Source organism: Micromys minutus (genome assembly GCF_963924665.1).
Source record: "Micromys minutus genome assembly, chromosome: 3".
Taxonomy (NCBI): domain Eukaryota; kingdom Metazoa; phylum Chordata; class Mammalia; order Rodentia; family Muridae; genus Micromys; species Micromys minutus.
In genome coordinates this window covers 84,669,970-84,697,532 of record NC_137972.1, presented here as the reverse complement: position 1 = coordinate 84,697,532, position 27,563 = coordinate 84,669,970, and the positions used below count along the sequence as shown (strand labels likewise).

The following is a 27,563-nucleotide window of genomic DNA, read 5'->3' as shown; positions in this document are numbered from 1 at the left end:
GAATTGGGTGATTGTTTTCCATGTGACTGGGAAAGACTTACAAATAGTCGCTCCACCTGGGTGACACAGAGTGGACTCATTAGCAGGGAGACAGCATGGCTGATAAGTCCAAGTTTATCGAGTACATTGATGATGCTCTAGAAAAATCGAAAGAGACAACGCTTTCCCGGTTATTTCTCACCTACCAGGGGATCCCTTACCCAGTTACCATGTGCACCTGGGAAACTTTCCGAGCTTTGGATGCCTTTGAAGCCAGAAGTGATGATGTCCTTCTAGCATCCTACCCCAAGTGTGGTAAAGAGTGCATTTTGTAAGGTGGTGGGAGAGGGTGAAGGTGGGAGGGAGGAGGCTTCTTCCATCTCCACGTGGAACTCAGCACGGAGGGGACCAGGACAGGAGAAGGCATGTGTTATAAAGTTAACAACTGAGACAGCTTGATATATATCATCCTGGAGGAAGAGGTTGGGGTACAGAGATCATGGCGGATGATGGAATGGGTGGTGGGTGGCGTGGCTGTGTTGGAATAACAAAACGTGACTATTTTAAACAGACAATGGAAGGAGGCCGTTTTTTGTTATTTATATCATAGTTTCCACGTGGTGTGATTTCTTCAGTATCTGACATCGGTTCCCTGGTTTCTCACATCAGTTTGAGAAGGTCCGTCATCAGTGGAGGATAAAGATGGAGACTAACTTATTCTGCTGCACATTATCTGCCTTTTCTGTCTGAGTCTTAGTTTGTTTGAATTGAGGTCCAGGTTGGCCTAGAACTTACAATCTTCGCGAACTTCAGCCTCTAGCGTGATCGGGTTACAGGTGTGAGCTATTTTACCTTCTGGCAGCATCTGCTACTGATTCTTTCAACTGTCACTTTTGAAAGCCCATTTCATTCAACACCTTTCTGTTATTTAATGCTGGACTTTTATAAAATCAAGATGATGTACTCCTGTAGCTTAATTTAGGAGAAGATACAGTATAGGAGCCCAGCTTTTCTCTAGCATAATATTCTTCTTCAAGAAACATATTTTACATTCAACATGAATCATGTCAAAGAGACATCTGAGGCTGATGTGGTATCAAACATCTGTGATCTCAGTACTCCTGAGGCTGAGACAGAGGACTCACGAGTTAGAAGCCAATGTGGGGTACACTGCGAGACCGTGCCCCCACAAAGAAAGGAAGGATAGGAGGGAATGGGAAAGGAAAAAGGAAGATGGACAATTATAAACTTATATGTACACTAAACTCCATGTTAATACACACAAGTGCTCTTTTCTCCAAAATTGTTTCTTCCCAGCTCTCAGGTTCTTTCAACCTCTAAAATGAATGTGGACATCATGAAAGAGCTGAAAATTTAAATTTCCCTCATCTTTATATGCTAAGGTGAAATGTCTGTTATTAAGACTCCTTGATGAGTTTTTCTTTTCTGTTTGTTTTTCTTTCCAGGTTCAAACTGGATTCTCCATATTGTCAGTGAATTAACATTTGCTGTTTCTAAAAAGAAATATGTGTGTCCAGAATTTCCAGTTCTTGAATGTGGTGACGCAGAAAAATATCAGGTCAGTACACATAATCTTTCGATGTACACACATGATCACAGGAATATTTCTTCCATTCTGAGTGCAGGAAGTATTAATAGAATTCTAACACTGATCACTGGTCACGACTTATTGCTAGCTCACCACATCCTCAGGCCTCTTTCAGTATTCTCACTCCCACCTCATCACCAACTGACAAAAGATGAAACCTCCAACCTGGCCTGAGATGAAGAGGATGATAAATGGTAAGGCCAAAAATGGAATCTGAGTTTTCTGACTTAAGCTCCGAAAGAATGTAATATACAGCTATTCTTACTACTAGTAGCAATTAAAAAACAAAACAAAAAAAAAAAAAAAAAAAAAAAAAAACTTGGTGGGCAAGTAATCTAAGAACACCCAAGATGTGAACTAAAGCCAGAAGTTACAGGAATGGGTAGGATGCTAGGCAGAGGTATTTTCAGTTCCCTTACCCTAATGGCAGCTGTGTACATGACCCATGAGAATTATCAAAGAGAGGTAGTGAGGACAGACAAGGCCCAGGAGAGCGGGTGAGCGTTGGAAGTACCTCAGCCTGTTAGCATTCCCTTCTTTCCCATCAGGTCTGGGACACAGCATTCAGGAAGCTCTGCTTACTGCCCAGGAGTGAGGAATAACAGGGAGGCTCTGCTTTGGGACCTTGTGCTTAGAAACAGCAGGAAGAAGATGAACCACCTTCTCCTAGCCTCTAGATACATCAGAATACAGAAAGGAAGAAAGGCTGGACCAAGGGGGAAATAATTTCAGTAAAACTTCTAGAGGTATTCACCACTAAGCCTCCCCACAGCAGACATAAGAAACCCAGGGTATGAGGACTTTTGGGAACAGCTTCTGGGAAGTGATAACACTCTACAAATACAAACTTCAAGGTTTCAGAGGCAAGCAGGAGCCCATTTCCATGTATTGGGGAAAGTAGCAGAAAAATGAAGTTCCAATGGCAGCTGTTTGAGAACTTGAGGCTGAGTGGGAGGCAAGCACCAAATCTCAGTGCAGGCGGCCACCCAGGCACCTTGAGAGGCAAAAGAGAACTCAGTAGCCATTATGGCTCAAACTCGGGGAGGGTTGTTCATGCTGAAGGGCGTCCAATGGAGGCTCAGACAGAAGGGGCTCAGGGTTTAGGTCCAGAAGAATAGACGTGAACTTTTGCTAAGGGAAGAGATGGGACACCTAGAGAAAGGCCGACCAGCTGTCACATAACCTTGCTCCTAATGAAGATGTTTGGTATTGCCTTAGACGTGAGACTAACATGTGCCCAGCTTTCTAACCTTTATTTTAAAAACCTATTACATCCTGGGTCAGGATCTTTTTTACTTTATTTGCCAATGTTGTTATGTTTGAAATAGGATTTGGACTGTTGGCTTCTACGCTTCACATTACACACGAGATTGTTTCTCTAGGAAAATATATTTTAATTTCTTTTTTAAGATTTGCTTATTTATTTATTTTATGTGAGTACACTGTCACTCTCTTCAGACACACCAGAAGAGGGCATCGGATCCCTTTACAGATGCTTGTGAGCCACTATCTGGTTGCTGGGACTCGAAATCAGGACATCTGGAAGAGCAGTCAGTGCTCTTAACCACTGAGCCATCTCTCCAGCCACGCATAGTTTCATTCAAACAGATTATCTCAAATAGAAGCATACAGTAGAAACCATTTATAATAGGGTATTCCCTGTGATACTGGGCAAAACTTTTATTCTGTGTCAAGATTTTTTTTAAATCAGTGTTTCATGTAGCCCTAACTAGTCTAAAATCCTCATTGTAGCCAAGAATAAGCTTATGCTACTACCCCCTTGCCTCTACCTCCTAAGTTGGGCTTACAGGCATGTTCCACTACACCCAGTTACCAGTCTAGATTTTGGACTTGAGGATTTGCCTCTGAAGGATACTCAAGTATCCTTGGGGCTTCTCTTCCTCTCCTAGAAGATGTGATATTTCTGTTCCTCATATGAGATCCAAAGTTAGGTTTTAAGTTTTAATTACTGTGCTTAAGAGATCCATAAACCAAAAATGACTGTAAGCCACTTGCCCCAGGACAGATACTTCCTGAGATTCTGGAGATGATCTATTGTTTATGTATGACAAGCCACAGATTTTTGCTTCCCTAGACAGGGTTGTTTGACCCAAGTGTTCCGGATGTGTTTGACCACATGCAGACAGGAAGTACATAGACAATAAATTCATCAGGATGTATGCTTGCCTCTGATTGGGCGTGGGCGGGAGGCAGGAAACAGGCAGGCTGTATTCTTGCCCCATTGAACCTGATGGGAAGTGCATAGCCTTCTGGGTTTGCTTTATAAGCCTCTGCACAATGTGACTTGTTACCATTCTCTGGGATCACAGGCATGGGCCTGGCCAGAATCCATCGAACTGGCCAATATTTGGCTAAAACTTGCTGCAAATTTGGCTCTGATTTGTGGTGGGATTAACACTTCAGTTGGGGCTTTCAGTTTCTTCAGCTACTAAATGTGAATGTAAAGCCAAGTGTTGCTCCGGCTCTTTCTAGAACCTTCCCTATTTGGTCTTTGTGCCAATTATGAAAGGAAAGTTGCTCTTTCTGCTAAGGAAAAGTTTAGCTGTAGAGAAAAGATCTAAATGACTGTTGCAGTCAGTGTGCTTTTTAAAGAATCTAACTCTACTTTAAAATATTCACTGAAATGGGTCTGGAGAAATGGCACAGAGGCACTTGCTGCTTTTGAAGGGGACATAACTTTGGTTCCCAGAACCCACATGGTAGTTCACAACCTTTCCAGGGAATCTGACACCTTCTGTTGGCACCAGACACATGCATTTTACACATACATATATGCAAGCAAGATACTCATGCACGTAAAATGCAATTTTTATTTTTAATTAATTAATTTTATTGAAAAGTGTTCTTGCATGCACATATATGTGTATACCTAATGCCTGTAAAAACCAGAAGAGGGCATCAGATCCCCTGGAACTGAAGTTATGGATGGCTATAATCCACCATGTGTGTGCTAGAAATTGAGTCCTGTTCCTCTGCAAGATCAAGAAGTGCTCTAAACCACTGAACCATCTCTCTACCCCATAAAATAAAATCTGAAAAAAAAAAAATCAGTAAAGTGAATTAGGCATAGTATCCTGGTGTAACTGAATCTGTGCTGCCCAAGAACAGCCCAAAACCATTAACTGAATCTTAAATTTCTGCCTTCCACGTAGCTTACTGATAGTACAGGGAGGGAAAACAAATGCCAGTCATTTCAAGGTTTATTCTTGACCCCCCCCCCCAGCCCCCTGATGATCAGTCTCGTCTCTGAGATTTATAGCATCGCTGCTTGTCTCTGTAGCAGGCGGAGAGTTGGTGTAAAATTATTTATTATAGTCTAGCTATCCTGTATAAAAGATACAACTTCCCAGTATTTTATTACAAGCTAGAAGCCTAGATCGGGCAGGTTTGGAGCTGTTTTAACTTACATCCCAGACAGATGTCCCTGTTACTTGCTGTTTCTCCTGACCACGTGCTAATGGTCTACCTTCTTCCATGGCTACTTCCTCCTCTATCCACTTGCTTTCCTCTTTCTCCTCCCTCTCTACCTGCAGCCCCCAGCCAGCTAACTGAAAACCTGCCTTCCTTTTTCTACTGCCCAATCATAAGCTTTAGCCTTTTATGAACCAATTAACATGGGAAACAAGGTTTACACAACAAAAGCTGGTATAACTGAGAATTCATTTGTCTTGGGGTACGGAATTTGACATTTGAATACATTGCAGTACCAGACAAACCTCAATATTTCTCCTTTCTGTCTGAATAAGAAAGGTTCTTTTTCTTACAATAATAAACTATTACAGTAAGAACAATTACGAAACAATAATGAAATCTATGCTGTAATAATTACATCCATAATGTCTAGTCTATTCATATTTGGCAACTTAGGAGAAAGTATTTTTTATCTATTCTTGGTGAGATTAGAGTTTTGTATTTAAATTTTTTTCATTAATGTCTCAAGCATTTAAATTCTTTAATGCTCATAGCATGTAGTTACCAACATTAAAACACCAGTGTACAATCTCCTCCAACCTTCATAAAAACTTTTTAAACCCTCTAACCTTCATCTATTAACCTTTAAACACCTTCTTGCACCTTAAACTTTCATGTCCTCCAACCTTCAAAACTTGCATTTACTATCATAAAAACATCTTCTTAGACTCTAAAACATTTTTCTAATTCTTTTACTATTTAAGTTTGAATGTGAGATCATGACTATCTAGTCTTTGACCGCAACAGAGACTTGAGAAGGAAATAAATATTACCTGAATATACAGAAAGTACAGGCAAGCAGCTTCCAAAATTATAGACATAACAAACATAGTTGGCTGCCTGAACAGTCCTCTAAAATGTCTCTGTAGTACTGGAGCATCTTTTGGCACAGTATATATGACAGACATATTTGTGAAGTAGTAATTATAATGACTTGCTTACCCTGTCTTGGCAGAGCTTGACAGTAGACTTTGCCTGTAGTTAAGTTTGCCCATTTCAGACAGCATACTGTCTGGAGATGAAGTTAAGACATTTTCTTTGCCTGGTGGCTAGCTTGCTTCTAATTGGAGGTTCTTTGACACTCATCATCTTCTTTGAAGTGGAATGAGGTGCTGCCAGAAGCTGATATGTTTCAATGTCTGAAAGACCTTACATTAATAATAATAAAAAATATCTTTGAATGGCATATTCTGAGTCCCTGAGATTTTAGAAGACCATCTATTTGAAAGAACAAATTTTGCTTGTCTAATTATTATTATCCGTTCAACCTAGGATATGCATTTTTGTGATAATCCAGACTAGTATCTGACATGACCCTGAGTTTGACTGTATGACTATTTACTTGCATTTTTTAAATATCCTAGACAAATTGTAATAGCATCTTTAAAGGGCCTGGGACTAAACCTTGTATTTTTAACTGAGTTGCATAGGCACAATATCTATAAAAGAGTTGAAATATTAATATCTTAGGTTGTAACAAAATTAACCTTAAATTTTGTATCCACGTACAAAGACTTATACCAATGAAAACCTTAGGCCTATATCAACATACAATCATTCATATCAATGTAAACAAAAATAACCTTATTAAAAACAGCAATAGCTCAAAGTTGAAGAGTAGATTTGATAATCTACCCTTTTATCTTATTATTCCTTTATGATACTTTTATATTCCCCCTTTTCTTATCAACCCCCTTCCCTTTATCAAAGAAACAAGGATAGATGATAAGGAAGTAAAGAGAGAAATCCCTGAGCTTAATCTCTTATAATTTGTTTTCCTGATGAAGACCATTTAATAACTTGTAACCAACTACTTTATAATGGCAAGCATCCTTCACCCAATAGAACAACCAAAAATCGTCTACCCTACTCTTTGGGAACAGGGCAACATGTTTTCTAAATATTGCTTCCTGCTGTTTAGGGACAATGGCATCTTTTGGGAATCCTTTTTAAAAAAAGTTAAGAATGTTAGCTGTGACATTTGTTTTCCAGTCTTTGTATGTTGGGAAAGTTCATGCTTAAGGAAGCCCTGACTGGATCAGTCTATAAAGCTGGATGATTTGAGGTCATCTGGGATCAGCAGTTCTCCCTGAAACCATTCTAGAAGCAAATCTCCTGAGGAAATAGCATCCAGGTAGTCTGAGGCTGAATAAGGCATCCCAGCATCCTCCAGGGTAGATCTTGTCAGAGCTACTTCCTTGGTCGTCATTTTCTGTGAGCAAAAAAGCTTCCACGAGTAATGCATAGTTCTGTACCAACAATGTTTGGAATGTGTAAGGTGCACAGTTCAGCAGAAGATGACCGCCTGCTCTCTGTCTTTCTTAAGTTGGTTTGGATATTAATAAAAACTGCAATATAAATCTCTGTCTATGTCATAGGAAAGGATGGCATGATGAATACTGAGCACTCTGTAACTAATAATATTTATTGGCTATACATAGAATTTAAGTCTCAGCCAGTCCTAGAGTTGTTCCTATGTAGAGGGATAAGCACACATAAAACTGTCTCATTGATCTTGCAAATATCCTTCTGTCTGTAGCCAAGTGTAGGGTTGTGGGCACATGTCTGCCCTGCTTCAGGGCACAGTCACTTGCGGAGGGGGTTGGGGGGGCAGAATGTAAAGACTTTGACTACATTTATCTCATGCTGCTGCCGGAGGGTGCTTGGCCATAGGGAAGCGCCGATGCACCACTCTGGAGGTGGGAAAGCACCATCTGAGATGTGAGAAAGCTGGAGCTGGTGCAGGGGTCCCTGGGTCTGCGATGAGGCTGGGCCGTGGGGTTCTCAGGCTCTTGGACACCCAGTCACCACTGGGAGTCCCAGAAGAGTAGAGAACGGAGGTGGGGGTGAGGTGGGTGGTGGAGGGAGTCTCGGGCTCTATAGGTGAAGGACTTTCCCATGGCCCCCCATGAAGGATCTTGATGTAAAGAGACGGTCCATGGTTTAAACAGTTCATTGTCATGGCAGAAAATGGATGTTGTAAAATGATACACTACTTCTCAGTGTGGGCCTGAGATTAAATACCTTGCACAGGGAGGAAAGTCTTGGAAGAGAAGCTTATTGGCAACGCCCTCTGGGCCTCTAGGTACCTCTTTAGCATGGAGAACTCTGTTTTGAGCCTACTTGACTGTGGTCACATCTCTTTCTCTGTTGTCTTGGTCTGAAATGTTAGGGATACCTCATCTACAAGTAGAAAGGCTTGGGGGCATTGCCCTTACATGACTGTTGGCCACAAATCTATGGGGGAACTGCAGCTACATGACAGGGGGGCCTGGTGCCAGAAGCAGGTGAAGCTCCTACCATTCCTTCAGGAACTCTGGGGTTTTAAAGCTTTGGCTCAACTTTATCAGGCTTCCCCTGTCATGGTCGACGGCACCACAAATAAGACCTTCAGGGAGTCTTCCCTGATCACACCTTATTTCCAATAATTTGGATGGAAGACACAGCTTTTCTTTTCGTCTTGAAACAAATTTAATATTTCCCCAATGTAACATAGCTCCCTGTATCCATTTTGAAATTAAGAATTCTCCAAAGTCTACAAAATAAACCATATTTTATAGTTTGACATGGTTTTAAGGGATTATCAACAAGTAGATTCTGGATTCTTATTTTAGTATTTCTTGATCTCCATAGGTCACCATTCTAATTCCTTGAGCCTTACGTGGATTTTTCTGGAACTATCTCTTCTGTTGTTGTTGTAGGTTCCAGATCTTCTAATCTCTGTTCTATGGCCTGTAATCTAGCCTCTAATTTTTTAATCTCTCTTTTTAATGTTTGTCTTTTAAATTTGATCTCTTTAAAAAGGATAGATAAAACTTTAATACTTATCTTTATGATAGTAAGTATAGCAAGATTATACATAATTCAAATGTCCTGTGACATTGTTTTTAGCATAAAAAAATATACATATAAGTATATATACATACATACACAATCTCTTCTTCCTTTAGACACTTTATCCTTTTATTTATATATTATGCCCAGTTTAGAAATTTGAGGCTTTCAAGTCCAACTGTAGCTTTGGAAATTGGTTCTCATGTCTGTAGGCTCCTAGGACCAACATGTGTCTATGGTGACTAATTCTTCCCCTTTAGTTGGAGACAAGGTTTGTCCTCTGACTTTCAAGGCTCTGGGCTTGTCTATCATGGACCCAAATTGGACTGAGGTTTAAGACCACCATTTGTCTGGTATGCCCCTAAGCCACATCACTGGTGTCTGGGGGAAGGCTTGAGGGAAGCTGTCTGCAGCTTTAAAATTAAGTGTGAGCTACCTTGGCTGTGCCAGATGAGTAACCAGGTCTTGGAATGCAGTATTTAGCATTTGAATACATAGCAGAACCAGACCAACCCTAACCAGCTGGTAAATATCAAGGATACCTAGACTTAACATTCTCCCTGAGCCTCTGTTTGGATGACATCTAGGTTGAAGAATAACTAAGAACTAACCATTAACAGTGTGTGTGTGTGTGTGTGTGTGTGTGTGTGTGTGTGTATGTGTGTGTGTGTGTTCCTTCTGCAGAATAAAGTGCAACCATGTGCTTGTAATATAGATCATAAAGTGGCCACTCACTAGCTCCAGAATTGCCAGAAAGATGTTTAAACTCTGTCAAACCTCTTGAAGTTTCATATCTGAAGTTTATCAGGAATGCTTTTTCCCCAAATACATTAGATACAAATTTCTATTTCAATTAGAATTTAGTTGTGTCTCCTTTTAAAAAATGCAGTGTGCCGTTTAGTTTTAAACAGAAATCAGTGAGAACGTAAGCGTAAGTTAATAGTGATTCAATTTACAGAAAACTTTTCTGTAAGACACATACAGGCTCGTCTGAAGAAACCCTGTGTACAGTCAGTCTTCCTCTTGATTACACTTTGGCTACGTTACTCACTTGTTTGAATAAAGTGTTGTATTCCTAGTTCTTCAATACTTTTCTGTCTGTGCCTCTAATCCTGCCAGTAACTCTGTTGTTCTGCATGAGTCACTGTGTGTAGGAGAAACAGTAAATTATCACTTAATCTGAAAATGACCACCTATCTGATGTCGTACAAAGCATCTAAAACCTCAAAGCCTAACCTTAATCTCTAAAACACAGGTTCCACTATCGGCCTGGAAAGATTGGTATGACTGGATATAACTTATTTCAAACACCAAGAAAGAGGGTTTAGTGTAACTCAGCCATTATCACCACAAATCACCACTTGGACTCTCTGTGTTAACTAAATCTATTTTAAAATTTTCAAAGTCTTAATTTTTTTCTCTTCCTTAAGTAAAAATTGTCATAAGTTCTTACAGAATTAACTACAAGTTATTATTTTATCACTAAAGTTATAACACGGCTTACGTAGCTTTGAGTGATCTCCTCAGATGTAGAGCTGATCAAACAGAAGCCTTGCCCTCTGAAGAGCAAGCATGAAGGGCTGGTTTGAAGCTAAAAACTCTTCACCACTCAACAGCATTTGTGTGTTTGCTCTTCAGACTGGGTCTCTTTAAAGCCCAGGCCACTTCAAATTTGTGTTCCTCCTGCCTCACCCTCCCTAGAGCTGGTTATAAACATACAGCACCACACCCACACGTGCCCATAAAACTTTTTTCCTCTTTAGTTCTCAGTAGAAATAGATAGCAGAAAAACCATCAATTATTCTAGATTCCTTAAATGGACAAAACATTTCATAAATAATTCCTCAGATAGTTAGAAAACCTGGGCCTTCATATTTTGTTAGGATATTTGAATACTTGGTACTCCCTTAATCCCAGCACTCCGAAAGCAGGGGCAGGTGGGTCTCTGAGTTTGAATCCAACCTGGTCTACAGAACTAGTTCCAAGACAGCCAGAGCTACACAGGGAAACCTTGTCTTGAAAAACCATAAAAGGAAAAAAATATATCTAGGGCTAAAGAGATATTGTGAGTGCTCTTACTTTGCAAGTCTAGGGCTGAGTTTAGATCTTGGTGCCCACAGAAAAGGCCAAGTGTTCCTGTAATTCCATTGCTGTAGGGGATGGAGACTGGGGAGTTACTGGGCCTTTCTGGGTGTCAACACACCTCCATGTTCAGTCAGAGATTGTCTCAAAGAAACAGTGTGAGCAGTGGCACAGCAGGTCACCCAATGTCTTCTCTGGCCTCAGAGAGTGTATGTGCAAGTGTACATACATAGAAATATATATATTCCACATTTACATATATACATGTGCTTGCATGGGAGTGCACACATACACACTAAAAAAAGTTTTAAAAGTAGATCTATTTGTTTTACATGGATTTTTAGGAACCATGGAAGACTTAAATATTTCTATTAAGGCCTTGATAGAGAAGAGATACGACTAAACGAGACAGTAAAATACATGCTCTGAACTTGCTTAAACCAAGAGAATTTGATGTTATTGTTATAAAAGGGAAGGGGTAAGTGACAACAATTTAAGACAGAAAGCAGGATAAAATCCAATAAAAATAATTAATGAGATGAATGATTTGTTTATGATTCTCCATGAAAAAAATTGCAGGGCAGCAGAAGATAAAGTAATTATAGAGTTCTTAAAGCCACCACTTAGGTACCATGCTTCTAGGTGACTGAACACTTATGCACACACATACTTATACACACATTTTAATACATACATACAGACCCTTACAAACATTCACACTCACACAGACATACTTTCTCACTTACACATTTTCTCAAACATACTCTCAAACACACTCACACACACACACTTTTACAGACACACCCACTCCCTACACACTTAGACATACTCTCACACCACACTCTCTTATACACACACACACACACACACACACACTCACCCTGTTGTGCTTATTTTGTAGAGAATGAAACTGTTTCCATCGCCAAGGATTTTGACAACTCACCTCCACTATGACAAGCTACCTCAGTCTATCTTCAAGAACAAAGCCAAGGTCAGTGAACTTGAAATGTATGAAAAGGTTTATTTGTATTTTGTTTGAGTGTTGTGCTTGTGTGTATGTATGTGTGTCATAGGTGTGGTGAAGTTAAACTTTTATGTCTACATCCAGGCAACCCTTTGATTTCTCTGGAATTTTGACTTTGCTTTTTTGCTGCACTAGAGGTCAAAACCAGAGACTCCCACATGCTCAGCAAGAGCTCTTCCACTGAGCTACATATTCAACCCCATAGTTATTGGCTTTTGATGTGATGAATTTGCTAATAGTCATAGAATTTGGATATGTGGAATGCAGAATGTGGTATTTCTTTTGTCATTTTTTCCTTTGGGTGTTTAGTTATGGTTTCATATAAGTTATATGCATTTCAGCGTGTATAGTTATCACACATAGGAGGAAATGTGTAGTTTATTCTCATTGGTTTTACAACTGATAGGCTTCAGAATCTCACTGCTTCAGAAGACTGTGGTCTAATTCAAGGAACATTTTTTTTTTCTGGTGACATCTGCAACTGTATTATTTTGGAACTTCACATAAAATGGCCACCATTATATTACATCACCAGACAGAATTCTTGTTGTATTGACTATTTTTACCATTTGCTTAAACATCTAATACCAGGAGTGACAAGGCATGCCTCCTTTTCCTCCACCCCTTCCACCCTTCTACCCCCACTCTTGTGGGTCCCCTTCTGCCTTCCTATCATACAGATTCTCTCTTTCCCCCTCCCTTGAGGTCTCTTGTTCCTTTTCATGGTCACCTTTCTACTCTTATGATCTGTGTTTCTTTCTCTCTCTCTCTCTCTCTCTCCCTTTCTCTCTCTCTCACACACACTCACACACACATAAACACATATACACTCTCTCTCACACACATACTCTCACACACATACAAACACACACACTCTCTCACACACATTCACACATACACACTCATGTAACACACATTCTCTCACACACACTTACTCATACTCACACACATTTACACACACACACACACACACTCAGTTGTAGATTCTGAATATATGTGAGAGTGTGCTATTTATATGAATCTGGCTTGTATTGCTTAACATGCTTCCACAATTGCTCCTGTTTTCCTGTAAATGTCAATGACTTATGGTTCCTTTACAACCTGAGGCTTTTCTCTCATCTTGTAGGAACCCAGACTCAGACCTAACCAGGATCTGTGACTTTGATGCAGTAAAGTATTTTAGGATTGGTCAGTACGGTTCAAAGTTGGGGATTTTATTGAAGGTATTTTAATATGGCGGCACATGCCTTTAATCCCAGCACACAGGAGACAGGGGCAGGTACAGTGGACATAGCGGGTTCCAGGCCAGGCCACAGTGAAGTCCTGCCTTAAACAACAATAAAAACAAAATCAAAATGTTTTGTTAGAAAGAAAAACCTTCAAGAAGAGAAGAAAAACCTAAGAGTATGGTAGGATTCTCAATGAAGAGACAGAGAAAGATGTTCCCAAGCTCGGTACCACCTTAAGGGGAAGTCCCCGAGTCTTAGAATTAGCCATATTTGCCATTTTAGTAGATAATTCTTAAAGATGCTAAAACAATGATTTTCTTCCCCCTTTGATTGGAGAGACCATAGGGTGGGTCAGATGATGCCTTGCATAGAACTACAATCTGATGAAATAAAAACCAGGAGCTCCTCTTCCTGGCCCCCTGTATTGTTAGCTATGACCCTTCTCCACCCCAGCTTACAGGTCTCTAGGTTGTTTCCATGAAATCAGTCCGCGCCCTTTGCATTTGAGGAACCGGCTGCTATTGCTTTCAGCGTATAGCCTTCCAATGTTCACAGAAAAGCTCTGGAAAGCGGCCAAAAGCATTTGAGGAGCCGCCTCCTCAGTGGCTCAGCAGAAGACTGGTGTTGCCCCCTGCTGGGTTCAGCAGATCCTTACATGAGCATCAAATTTATTTAGTCAAGAAGTCTCCCGGGGGCGGAGATTGGGGGAAGAGTCGTCTTCCCTTTTCCAGAAAGTCGTCTTCTGCCTTATTCTGTGTCTACCGTATAGTGAGTGTTCAACCCTATGCTCAGTTGTGTATTTAGGTTTGAATCAGGATGCCAGGGTGTCCTCTAGGCACAGGGACAGGATGCCAGGGTGTCCTCTAGGCACAGGGAGCAGTCATGCACTTCCCCACCATCCCTGGGTCCCTCAGGATTCAGTTTGCTCTTTACTCTTTACTGTGCTTCTTACACGCTTTTCATCCGAAGGGCATCAGAGGTGATTGGAGAGGGCTGATGTGGGAATGAGGGTCTTTCTGCACTCCCAGACACACGCCGCCTCTGTACCTCATGTTCATGACCTTAAGGATTAGTTTGCTTTTTTTTTTTTTTTTTTGCTTTGTTTGGGATTTTCCCTTTTATACCATCCTTCTTGATTCTGCTAGGGAGATTGCTCTTTTTTGCCTTTTAGGAAACTCGTTATCAGCAAAGGTCCTCTCCATACCACTCTTCCAATTCCTTTCTCTTCCTTTTCCCCATCTGTGGTTTACCATGGTCCTGCTTGCTCTCTGTGTCGGCACAATTACGACACAGTTCACCCTTTCCCATTTCCACAGTGCGGTACAAAGCTACATAAATCAACTTGGTTTTTGCTCTCTAGATATTGGTGATATTTCGAAACCCTAAGGATACAGCGGTGTCTTTTTTTCATTTCCATAATGATGTCCCCGATATTCCAAGCTATGCCTCTTGGGATGAATTCTTCAGACAATTCATAGAGGGACAAGGTATGACTGTTAATAAAAGAATTTCATCTTCCACAGGCGAACACGTAAATAACGAAAACATAAAGAAGTAAGATTTATGAAGATCTTAGAACAGAGAGGTTGCATTTAAATGAGGTCTAGCAGCAGCTGCAGCAGCAGCTTCAAGCATCTCCGATTTCACTACTTGCAGTGCATCTCTGATTTCAAAGATACTCTAGATCAGTGGTTCTCAACCTTCCTAATGCTGAGACCCTATCCCAACCCTCTCCTTCCTGCTTCTGTGAGGGAGCTTCCCCACCCACCCCCAACTCCCACGTCACGGCCCTAGCATTCCCATATGCTGGGACATCAAACCTTCACAGGACCAAGGGCCTCCTCTCCCATTGATGCCAGACAAGGCCATCCTCTGCTACATATGCAGCTGGAGCCATGGGCCCCTTCCTTGTGTGCTCTTTGGTTGGTGGGTTAGTCCCTGGGGACTCTGGAGGTCTGATTGTTTGATATTGTTGTTCTTCCTATGGGGCTGCAAACTCCTTCAACTCCTCCAGTCCTTTCTCTAACATGGAGGCTGGAGAGATGGCTCAGAGGTTAAGAACACTGGCTGCTCTTCCAAAGATCCTGAGTTCAATTCCCAGCAACTACATGGTGGCTCACAACCATCTGTAATGGACTCTGATGCCCTCTTCTGGTGTGCAAGTGTACATGTAGGCAGAACTCTGCATAATTAATAAATCTTTTTTAAAATAGACCCAACATGTAGATGAGACAAGTATTTTGTTTTCTGCCTTATGTGAGTCCACATGATGCCTCAAAGGATCACTGATGTCATGGATGTCAGCATCTCTGTTTAATATTCCATGTTGTAGCTACATACCACAATTTGCAAAGGCCATTTTAAAAGGTGTTTGATATAGCCAATTCCACAGCATTCCTCATACACGGACACTACAAATAGTACCAGCTCCCTGAAAAAGATAATTATTGGATTGTTTCCTAGGAAAACTCACAAGGATTTGCCTGTGTAGCACCATTAAGCATGCTTCTAGTGCCTAGAAACACTTCATGGAGTCAGACAGGGCAAACCCATAGCACTGCTCCAAACATATACAACGGAACATTCAGTGATGATTTTTGTGATTTGTGGGAAACATAAAAAAAAAATCTTCTCCACTGTCTGCATTCATTTATTTTCTGTTCAGTTGATTAGCAATAAGATGTGACAGTAATAACTTGGATAGGATTTCTTCCTTGCAAAATTCTGAAATCCAAAGTCTAGAGGCAGATGAACACCGTGACGGGCTGACCAAGCTCCTACCGTGATGACTTCACAAGCATGACTGTAATCTTGAATTGTAAACTGAAACTTCTTTTTTCCTGCTCCAGTTGCTTGGGTTAGAGTATTTTATCACAACAACAGAAAGGAGACTCGGGCCCATGAGTTCTTTCTGAGTTGCCTTGTTCTCTCTGAGGCATCTTATTGCTCTGATCTGATCATCCTCACAACGTGCTTGGTTATATCATTAATGCAAAATGTCCAAGGAAGTAAGACATGGATGGGAATGGACAGTGAGACGGGGTATTCCACCCCCTGGAGACAGACCTGTAACAGCCACAATCTCCCTTGATCCTTTCCCCACAGGTATGGTTTCTGTTTTCTTCAGTTATGTACAGTGTCTGATGGTTTTTTTTCTCCTGTACTTTTTAGTTTCTTGGGGAAGTTATTTTGATTTTGCAATCAATTGGAACCAACATATTGATGATGAAAATGTTAAGTTCATATTATATGAAGATCTGAAAGAGGTGAGATTATGGTGATTGATATTCAAAGGCAATATTAGAGACTTCAACACAGAGCACACACTCAGAATGTCTGATTGTGTGAACTAACAGTGTGTTCATCTTTAAAAAAAAGTTCTAGCGATATAACACAAAACTAGAAAAGGTCCACTATACATAAGATTTTAGTTTGTTTACTTAGCAAATAAAATAATGTTTGCAACTTACTAATAACAGGTTTCTTTCCCGTTGTGATGGACAGCCCCAGTTAGTGATGGAAGAAACAATACATAGGTCTCAGCTGATCTAACTGAACGTGTGTTTGGTTGTGAATTGATTTTTCAAGTGAGTACTTTTTCTTTAAAAGATTGTTTATTTGTGTAACAGTCAGAGTCAGAGATGACTCCTCACAGTTTTAGGCCAAAGTTCTACATCAGTGAAGGATCTAAACAAGGTACACTGCCCTGGAGAAGCTTCTAGAATAAAGGTGGGAAGGCTGAATGGTAATGAACACAAAGGAGATTGACGTGTATGTAGAATATGAGAAAAAACTAACAGCACAGCTGGTGAAGGAAAACTGAAGAGTGGAAAGTCGGAATTCTGGATCAAGAGCATAATGGTTGAGGAGTTGCTATGAAGAAGCTATGACTGATTAAAGAACTGAATGGAGCGAGAGTGTGAGCCAAGTAAGAAGCTGAGGGAGAACATTCCAAGCTGAGGAAAGCAGCTGGAGTGTAGACACACACACACACACACACACACACACACACACACACACACACACACACACATACACTCCACAGACACACACACACATACACTCCATACACAGACACACATACACTCCACAGACACACACATAGATACATACACAGCACACACATAGATACACACACACTACACAGGCACACACAAATATGCATAGATATGCACACACATTGCACACACAGACACACACTCACAAAAACACCACACACAGACACAGAGACACAAACACACATACACATAGAGACATACACAAAGACAGACACACACAGACACACACACAAAACACACAGACACACATATATACACAAATATACATACACATAGATACACATACACACACATACACCATACACACAGACACATACTCTCCACATACACAGACAAACATGCACCATACACACAAACACACACACATACACACAGAGAAACACAGACAGACACACACAGAGACAGACACACATACAGACACAGACACACACACATAGGTGCACACACACTCACTGGGTAGCAGTGCTCTGGGAGTGATTAGCATGCACAGAGGAGGCAGGTGGAGTGAGTGGGGCCAAGTGTGTATCACACGGCTGTGTGACAAAGTGAGGAACAGCAGAGCAGGCCCCTGAACGTGACTGGCTTTCACCCAGAGGAAACGGAAGGCAGCTGAGCAGAGAAGTGAGGAGGATTCTGGCTGGTGTTTGAGGATGGACCGGAGCAAGGAGAGTGCAGGAAGAGAGAGAGACCTACCTCCTCATCCATGCCTGAGAGGAAGGCTGGGGTGAAAGGATCCGGAGTTCACACAGCCTGTGGTACATAACAGGCTTTCTCAAAAACTAGCTAAATAAGTGACTGCTGCTGATTGGCCTCGGCAAATTTCCCTGAGAGACGTTTATCTTTCAATTTTTTTTTATTCCAGAATTTGGTTGTTGGGATAAAACAGATCTCTGAATTCCTCGGTTTCTCTTTAACTGAAAAACAAATAGAAACCGTCTCAGCCAAGAGCACCTTCCAGGCAATGCGAGCGAATTCTCAGGAGACACATGGCGCCATTGGACCCTTCCTCTTCCGCAAAGGTAACCTCACTTTCATTTTGGGGTGTTCTCAGCTTGGGAGTGACTTTGCACTTAACAGGCAAGTTAAATTACTTTGCTTGAAGCAAAACAAGATTTTAGTCTTTTTCTCCCTTGATAAGAAAGAAGTCAGGACCCAGGGAGCCTGGAGCTGTGCCTGGCAGCTTTCCCCTGCGCTTTACTGGACTAAGAGATGGTGTCAAAATGGCAGCTTGAACTCCAGCATTCTGATTCTGGGTAGGAGAAAGGAAAGGGCAAGGGAAGGAAAATGTGCATTAGCCAACCAGCCCCCTTCTAGAGCCTTCCACCAAGCCCTGTTCAGTGGAGGTTTGTATTCATTCACCATCTCTCTTCCTGTAGCAGTAGCTGGAAATGTAGCTTTATTTTTTGAGCTAGATGAATTGTAACTCACTTAAATCAGAGTTTTGTTAATATAGAAAAAGAATAAAATGGCCATTGAATAGGTCATTAGATACTTGGCAGATGACTTACTTAATTTCATTAAAGTATTCTTAAGTTCTAACCCAAGTTTATAATTCTATAAGTTAGGACTTTCCACTTTCATTTTATTGCATATTTGATGAAAATATAACAATATTTAATATTTTTATTGCAGTGTGTGTGTGTGTGTGTGTGTGTGTGTGTGTGTGCGTGCATGAGGAGGTCAGAGAACAATTTATGGAACTCAGTTCAGTCTTTCCACTATATGTAACCCGGGCCTAGAACTCAGTTGTCGAAGTTTGGGGGCAAGCACATGTGTCTACCGAGCCATCCTATTAGCACATGGAACAGTAAGGCTGACCACAGCTAACATGGAGACTGGTTACATACTGGAATGTTGTGTTGGGGTTACATTTTATAACAAAAGGACGCAAAAGACTTAATTTTGCAATGTAGGAGAAAGCTGAAGCCCCAGGGTCTGGCGTTTACAATGTCACATTTCAGGATGTGAGCTGGGTCTACTTTCCTGGGTTACTTTTTCAAATGAGCCATTTGAAATAACAAGATTGAATGAACAGGAACCTGGCTGCCTCTGGATTTCTCTATACCTCTGATTCTTAGGCCCGATTTTATTAGCTTTAGGAGAGGGAAATAGAACCTCCCTATATACTTTTCATCAAGTGTTGTTCAGAAAAGAAATCTCCTATAATAAATGAAGTAAACCTGGGGTGCCCTGTAGAAAGTCCAGAGGGCAGGAAAATATGGAAGGGCATAAAAATAAAATACAAATATTTTACAAGTGACATTAAAAATGTAAACTTCTTCCCACTAAGCCAGGTTTTACTTTTTGCTGTGTTTTCTCCCAGCTTTTTTGTTGTTGTTGTTGTTGTTGTTGTTGTTGTTGTTGTTGTTAATGGGTATAGTTGATGACATTTGGGGACGGCTTTGTGTCCTGTTTCACTTCCTTTTTTCCCCCCCTTTACAGATTTTTTTATTGGATATATTTTATTTATATTTTGAATGTTATCCCCTTTCCCAGATTCCCCTCCATATCCCCTAGCCCATCACCCCTCCTCCTGCTTCTATGAGGGTGTTCACCCACCCACCCCCTCCTGGCTCCTCACCCTGACATTACCTTACACTGCAGCATCAAGCCTTGGCAGGACCAACAACATCTCTTCCCATTGATCCCAAAGGCCATCCTCTGCTACATGTGCAGCTGGAGCCATAGGTCCATCCAAGTGTACTCTTTGGATAGTGGTTTGATCTCTGGAAGCTCTCATTAGTTAGTATTGTTGTGAGGTTGCAAACCCTTTCAACTCCTTCAATACTTTAACTCCTCCGTTAAGGACAACATTCTCAGTTCTATGGCTGGCTGCGAGCATCTGCCTCTGTATTTGTTATGTTCTGGCAGAGCCTCTCAGAGGACAGCTATATCAGGCTCTTGTCAACATGCATTTCTGGGCATCAGCAATATTGTTTGGGTTGGCTGGCTGAATATGGGCTGGATCCCCAGGTGAGGCAGTCTCTGGATGGTCTTTCTTTCAGTTTCTGTGTCAAGCTTTGTCTCCATATTTTCTCCTGAGAATATTTTTGTTCCCCCTTTTAAGAAGACTGAAGCATCTGCACTTTGGTTGCCCTTCTTCTTGAGCTTCATGTGATCTGTGAATTGTGTCTTGGGTATTCCGAGCTTTTGGGCTAATATCTACTTATCAGTGAGTGCATACGATGGGTGTATTTTTGTGATTGGGTTACCGCAATCAGGATGAAATATTCTAGATTCATCCATTTGCCTAAGAATTTTAAGGAACCCGTTATTTTTAATAGCTGAGTAGCATTCCATTGTGTAAATGTACCACATTCTTGTATCCATTCTTCTGTTTAAGGACATCTGGGTTCTTTCCAGCTTCTGGCTATTATAAATAAGGCTGCTATGAACATTGTGGAGCATGTGTCCTTATTATATATTGGAGCATCTTTTGGGTATATGCCCAAGAGTGGTATAGCTGGGTCCTCAGGTCGTACTATGTCCAATTTTCTGAGGAATCTCCAGACTGATTTTCTCTTCTATTAGTTGGAATATATGTGGCTTTATGTGAAGATTCTTGATTCATTTGGATTTGAGCTTTGCACAGGGAGATAAGTATGGATCAATTTGCATTCTTCTATATGCTGACTGCCAGTTGGATCAGTACCATTTGTTGAAGATGCAGCCTTTTTTCCATTGGATGGTTTTAGCTCCTTTGTCAAAGATTAAATGACCATATTTGTGTGGGTTCATTTCTGGATCTTCAATTCTATTTCACTGATCTACCTGACTGTCACTGTACCAATACTATGCAGTTTTTATGACCATTGCTCTGTAATACAGCTTGAGGTTAAGGACTGTGATTCCCACAGAAGTTTTTTTATTGTTGAGAATAGTTTTCTATATTCTGAGTTTTTTGTTATTCCAAAAAAATTGCAAATTGCTCTTTATAATTCTATGAAGAATTGAGTTGGAATTTTGATGGGGATTGCATTAAATCTGTAGATTACTTTTGGCAAGATGGCCATTTTTACTATATTAATGCTGCCAATCCATGAGAATGAGAGATCTTTCTGTTTTCTGTGGTCTTCTTCAATTTCTTTCTTCATAGACTTGAAGTTTTTATGATACAGATCTTTCACTTGCTTGGTTAGAGTCAAACCAAGGTATTTTATGTTATTTTTGACTATTGTAAGGGGTTTTATTTCTCTAATTTCTTTCTCATCCTGTTTATGTTTTGAGTAGAAGAAGGCTATTGATTTGAGTTAATTTTATATCCATCCACTTTGCTGAAGTTGTTTATCAGCTCTAGTAGTTCTCTGGTGGAATTTTTGGGGTCATGTAAGTATCTTATCACATCATCTGCACATAGTGATATTTTGACTTCTTTCTTTCCAATTTGTATCCCTTTGATGTCCCTTTGTTGTCTAATTGCTCTGACTAGGGCTTCAAGTACTATATTGAATAGGTAGGGGGAGAGTGGACATCTTTGTCTAGTCCCTGATTTTAGTGGGATTGCTTCAACTTTCTCTCCATTTAGTCTGATGTTGGCTACTAGTTTGCTGCATATTGCTTCTACTATGTTTAGGTACAGGCCTTAAAGTCTTCATTTTTGCAAATTTTTAAACATAATGGGGTGTTGAATTTTGTCAGATGCTTTCTCAGCATTTAATGAAATGATCATGTGGGGTTTTTTTGAGATTGTTTATATAGTGGATTATGTTGATGGATTTCCGTATATTGAACCATTTCTGCATCCCTGGGATGAAGCCTATTTGACATGGTGGGTGATCATTTTGATGTGTTCTTGGATTCAGTTTGTGAGAATTTTATTGAGTATATTTGAATCAATATTCATCAAGGAAATTGCTCTGAAGCTTTCTTTCTTTGTTAGATCTTTGTGTGGTTTAGGTATAAGTGTAATTGTGGCTTCATAGAAGAAATTGGGTAGTGTTTCTTCTGTTTTTATTTTGTGGAATATTTTGGAGAGTATTGATATTAGGTCTTCTATGAAGATCTGATTGAATTCTGTACTAAACCCATCTGGTCCTGGGCTTTTTTTTTTTTTTTTTTTTTTTTTTTTTTTTTTTTTTTTGAGATGCTTTTGATGACTGCTTCTACTTTTTTAGGGGTTATGGGACTGTTTAGATGGTTTATCTGATTCTGCTTTAACTTTGTTACATGGTCTCTGTCTAGAAAATTGTCCATTTCAACCAAATTTTTCAGTTTTTTTTTTTTTTTTTTTTTGAGTATAGGCTTTTGTAGTAGGATCTGATGCTTTTTAAAATTCTCCAGTTTCTGTTGTTATGTCTCCCTTTTTCATATCTGATTTTGATAATTTGGATACTGTCTCTGCGCCCTCTAGTTAGTCTGGCTAAGGGTTTATCTATTTTGTTGATTTTCTCCAAGAACCAGCTTCTGGTTTTGTTGATTCTTTTTTATTTCTACTTGGTTGATTTTGGCTCTGATTTTGATTATTTCCTGCTATCTACTCCTCTTGGATGTATCTGCCTCTTTTTGTTTTAGAGCTTTTAGGTGTTCTTTCAAGGTGTTAGTGTATGCTCTCTCCAGTTTCTTTTTGGAGGCACTCAGAGCTATGAGTTTTTCTTTTAGAACTGCTTTCATTGTGCCTCATAAGTTTGGGTATGTTGTGCCTTCATTTTCATTAAATTCCAAAATTTCTTCCTTGACCAAGTTATCATTGAGTAGAGCATTTTTCAGCTTCTATGTGTATTTGGCCTTCCTATTTTTTTTGTTGTTATTGAAGACAAGCCTTAGTCTATGGTGATCTGATAGAATGCATGGGATTATTTCAATCTTCTTGTATCTGTTGAGTCCTGTTTTGTGACCCATTATATGGTCAGTTTTGAAGAAAGTACCATGAAGTTCTGAGAATAAGGTATATTCTTTTGTTTTAAGATGAAATGTTCTATAGTTATCTGTTAAATTCCTGTGGCTCATAATTTCTGTTAGTTTTACTGTGTCTGTTCAATTTCTGCTTCCATGATCTGTCCATTGATGAGAGTAGGGTGGTGAAGTTTCCCATGATTATTGTGTGACATGCATGTGTGCTTTGTGCTTTAGTAAGGTTTCTTTTACGAATATAGGTGCCCCTGCATTTGAAGCATAAATATTCCAAATTGAGTACTCATCTTGATGGATTTTTCCTTTGACAAGTATAAAGTGTCCTTCCTTATTTTTTTTGATAACTTTTGGCTAAAAGTTGATTTTATTCAATATTAGAATGGCTACTCCAGGTTGTTTCTTGGGAACATTTGATTAGAAAATTGTTTTCCAGCCTTTCCTCTGAGGTAGTGTCTGTGTTTGTCACTGAGGTATGTTTCCTGTATGCAGCAAAATGTTGGGTCCTCCTTACGTATCTAGTCTATTGGTCTATGTCTCTGTTGAGAAAATTGGTGTGATTCTGATTTGTCTGCCTTTGTATATTAGTATATTTATTATTTGACCCTTTTCTCTTCCTGCTTTTAATATTCTTTCTTTGTTTTGTACATTTACTGTTTTGACTATTATGTGACGGGAGGAATTTCTTTTATGGTCCATTCTATTTGGCGCTCTGTAGGCTTCTTGTATGTTTAAGGGCTTCTCTCTTGTTAGGTTAGGGACATTTTCTTCTATAATTTTGTTGAAGATATAAACTGGCCCTTTAAGGTGAGAATCTTCCCTCTCTTCTATATCTATTATCCTGTGGTTTGATCTTCTTATTGTGTCCTAGATTTCCTTAATGTTTTGGGTTAGGAGCTTTTTCATTTTGCATTTTCTTAGACTGTTTTGTCAATGTTTTCTATAGTATCTTCTGCCCCGAGATTGTCTCTTCCATCTCTTATATTCTGTTGGTGATACTTGTGTCTATGACTCTTGATCTCTTTCCTAGGTTTTCTATCTCCAGGTTTGCTTCCCTTTGAGAATTCTTTATTGTTTCTATTTCCATTTTTAGATCCTGGATCATTTTGTTCAATTCTTTTGCCTGTTTGCTTGTGTTTTCCTGTGATTCTTTAAGGTCTTTTACCTGTTTACCTGTGTTGTCCTGTATTTCTTTAGGGGAGTTACTTATGACCTTCTTAAAGTCCTCTAATATCATCATGAGCTGTGATTTTAAATCAGAATCTTGCTTTTCTGATGTGTTGGGGTATCCAGGACTTGCTGTGAAGGGGGAAGTATTTTTTGATGATGCCACATAGCCTTGGTTTCTGTTGCTTAGGTTCTTGGACTTATCTCTCACCATCTGCTTATCTCTGGTGTTAGCTGATCTGACAGTGGTTTGACCCTTCTGTAAGCCTTTGTGTCAGCACTACTGGGGGACCAGCTCTCTCCCAGCAATGTCTGGATATAGAAAGCTATAGCACAGGGACAGCTCCGGATGCAGGTGGAAACTGGAAGGCCCTGTTTCATTTCCTTAATGTATCATAACTATTTTCTCATTAAGCCCACGTCATCAGCACACACTTCTGGCTCTGCCAGAGAGTTTGCAATTTCAACTATAAAATCCAAGTATTCCAAAAGAGAGAAATAACTTTTTACAATGCATTTATTTATCTTCTATGTGTATGTATGTTTGTGTGTATGTACATTTGTGTATGCATGCATGTATGTCTGTCTGTATGTATGTATGTATGTATGTATGTATGTGGGCTCACATGTGCATGCCATGGTGTGCATGTGAAGGTCAGATGGCCACTTATAGAAGTCAATCTACTCCTTCTATTCAGGGGTCCCAGTTTGATATCAAACTCAGGTATCCTGGCTTGTATTATGTGTCAGAAAAATATGTTTTAAACCTCTGTTGAGATAGAGTTTCACCATGTAGCTCAGGGTGACCTAGAACTTGCTATGTGGCCCCCAGTGATTTAAAAGCATGATCTTCTTGCCTCGGCCTCTGGACAACTGGCCAAAGTATTTAAAACACGAAGTAAAATGTTAGCTTTAAAACTGTATTTGGGTAGTTGAGAAACTTTCGTAAGGAAAATGATATTCTGAAATTATAAAATTTTAGACCCCAGATGTTGGGAAAGAATGTGGGTGGGTTGACCACTGAGGTGGACTCTTCTTCACCCAGATTTGTAAGGTAAGCATGCCATCTGCTACACCACCAGTGAAGAAGCCCCAATGGGCAGTGTTATCTCTACCCCAGCTAGTTTCCAAATAAACGAGACAGAGACTCTAAGATTAATTATGTTTTTGGCACAGTAACTGGGAAATTAATAATCTATTCTAATCCTCTGGGCTAATCTGGATACCTTCCAGCCAAAAGCCCCAAGATACTTCCGTTTTAATATTGGTCTGGCTCTCTGGGCTTCAGGTGTTTTTCCATGATGTCTCTCAGGATTCCTAGATCACTCTCTTCACACCTTTCTGTTTCCTTCCCCTGGCTGGTGGAAGCCCAGTTCTAGTCTCTCTTCCCCCAACCATTAGCCAATCTGCTTTTATTGACAAGTCAGAAAATAAATGGGAAGCAATGTTTACAAACCTGAAAAGGGAGATGCTTAAAATATGCACTACAATGGCTGTTTGAGGGCAATCAGATGTGGGGCAAAGAAGTCAGCATTTGAATAATACAAGGATAATCTTTATACAGTGCACAAAACCATTATGCCTACAATGTTTTATTTATTTTTGTTTTGTTTTGTTTTATTTTAAGACAACTGTCTTAGTCAGTGTTTTATTGCTGTGCAGAGACACCAGGACCAAGACCATGGCCACTGTCTCTCCTGTTTCCTGAGACAGGATTTCTCTGTGTGACAATGGCTGTCCTTACTCTGTACCCATTGGCCTTGAACTCACAGAGATCCACCTGCCTCTATTTCTCAAGAGCTGGAATTAAAGGCATGTGCTGTCATTGCCTGCCTTGTGGCAACTCTTATAAAATAAAACATTTACTTGGGGCTTGCTTGTAGTTTCAGAGGGTTAGTCCATTATTAGGATGTCAGAAAGCATGGCAGCACAGAGGCAGACTTAGTAGCTGAGAATTCTACATCCAGATCTGAAGGCAGCAGGAAGAGACTGTGTGTGTGAGTCAGTGGTTTGCCTTGGGCTTCTGAAACTTCAGAGCAGATATCCTGTGACATATTTCCTCCAATAAGGCCACACCCAACTTCAACAAGGCCATACCTTCTAATCTTTTCAAATGATGCCACTCTCCAAGCATTCGAATATGTGAGCTTATGGCGACCATTTTTATTCAAGATACCTCAACTATGCTGTTGCTGTTTTTATCCTTTCAAAGAAAAACACTGCATTAAAAAAGGGGGTGAATTTGGGTTGAATAGAGGATAAAATTAAGAAATAGCCTAACATATATTTGAGTCTTTTGTGCTTTCTGTGTTGTAGGTGAAGTTGGTGATTGGAAAAGTTTGTTCAATGAAACACAGAACCAGGAAATGGATGAAAGATTCAAAGAGTGTTTGGCAGGCACTCCTCTCGGAGACAAGCTGAAATATGAATCCTATTGCCTGGCTTGATTCTGGTCAAGTTGACTGGCCTACATATCCTCCCTTCCCTAATAATAACTGGATTTATATAACCAGATAATAATGCAATCAGTCGTATGACAATAATCATGAATTATTACACAATCATGTATAACTACACAATCATGATTATACATAGTTATGAATTGTGTAGATGTAGGAATGGTATTGATAGCTGATTAAAGTTTGTCCTTTTGAAGAATTGGAACGTTGCTGTCAACGTTACATTCTGGGGTTGAACACAGACAGAATGGGCTTCCAAATGCTGGATATACATCTTCTTAAGCTTTTCTCACTAGGAAACTTCTTATCTCAGACTTCCTGGTGGGTGAAATATATGAGGTTAACAAACTGCAAGTTGACTGAAGATAAATTCATCTTCGTCTACTCTGGGTATGCCATGTGGGCCTCTGGAGCTGCTTCTCTTAGGAGACATTATACTAATACAATTTCTGAGTCAAAGCTAATATGTATGTTTTTTTGGTTTTTTTTTTTTTTTTTTTTTTTTTTTTTTTTTTTTTTTGTACCATACAGATTTTTCTTTTTCAGGGTCATAAATAGCCATGTGTAACTAACAGAAGACTGTAGAGAATATTCTAGAAAGATTATCCTGTCTGTTGCTTCTTAATCATCCTACCACTCAGGAGGAGGAAGGAGGCTCACCACAAGTGTGAAGTCAGCCTAGTTTTAAAAGTTCTAGACCAGTTAGGGCTTTAATTAGACCTTGACTGTAACCATCAAACAAAGCAACAGGAAGACACCTGCTGGCCTGCTCAGTTGGTAGTG

At 40.0% G+C, this 27,563-nt stretch overlaps 1 protein-coding gene across 1 annotated transcript; it reads left to right on the top strand.

Annotated features, from left to right (window-relative positions):
- Positions 1 to 95: 95 nt before the first annotated feature.
- On the top strand, positions 96 to 26,768 carry SULT6B1 (sulfotransferase family 6B member 1; the record flags this gene model as incomplete). The annotated part of the gene is made up of 7 exons (XM_080914236.1): positions 96 to 294; positions 1,446 to 1,558; positions 11,898 to 11,987; positions 14,610 to 14,736; positions 16,421 to 16,515; positions 18,170 to 18,326; positions 26,638 to 26,768. 7 exons carry the CDS (start codon positions 96 to 98, stop codon positions 26,766 to 26,768), a joined length of 912 nt encoding a protein of 303 aa, XP_080770362.1.
- Positions 26,769 to 27,563: the final 795 nt, after the last annotated feature.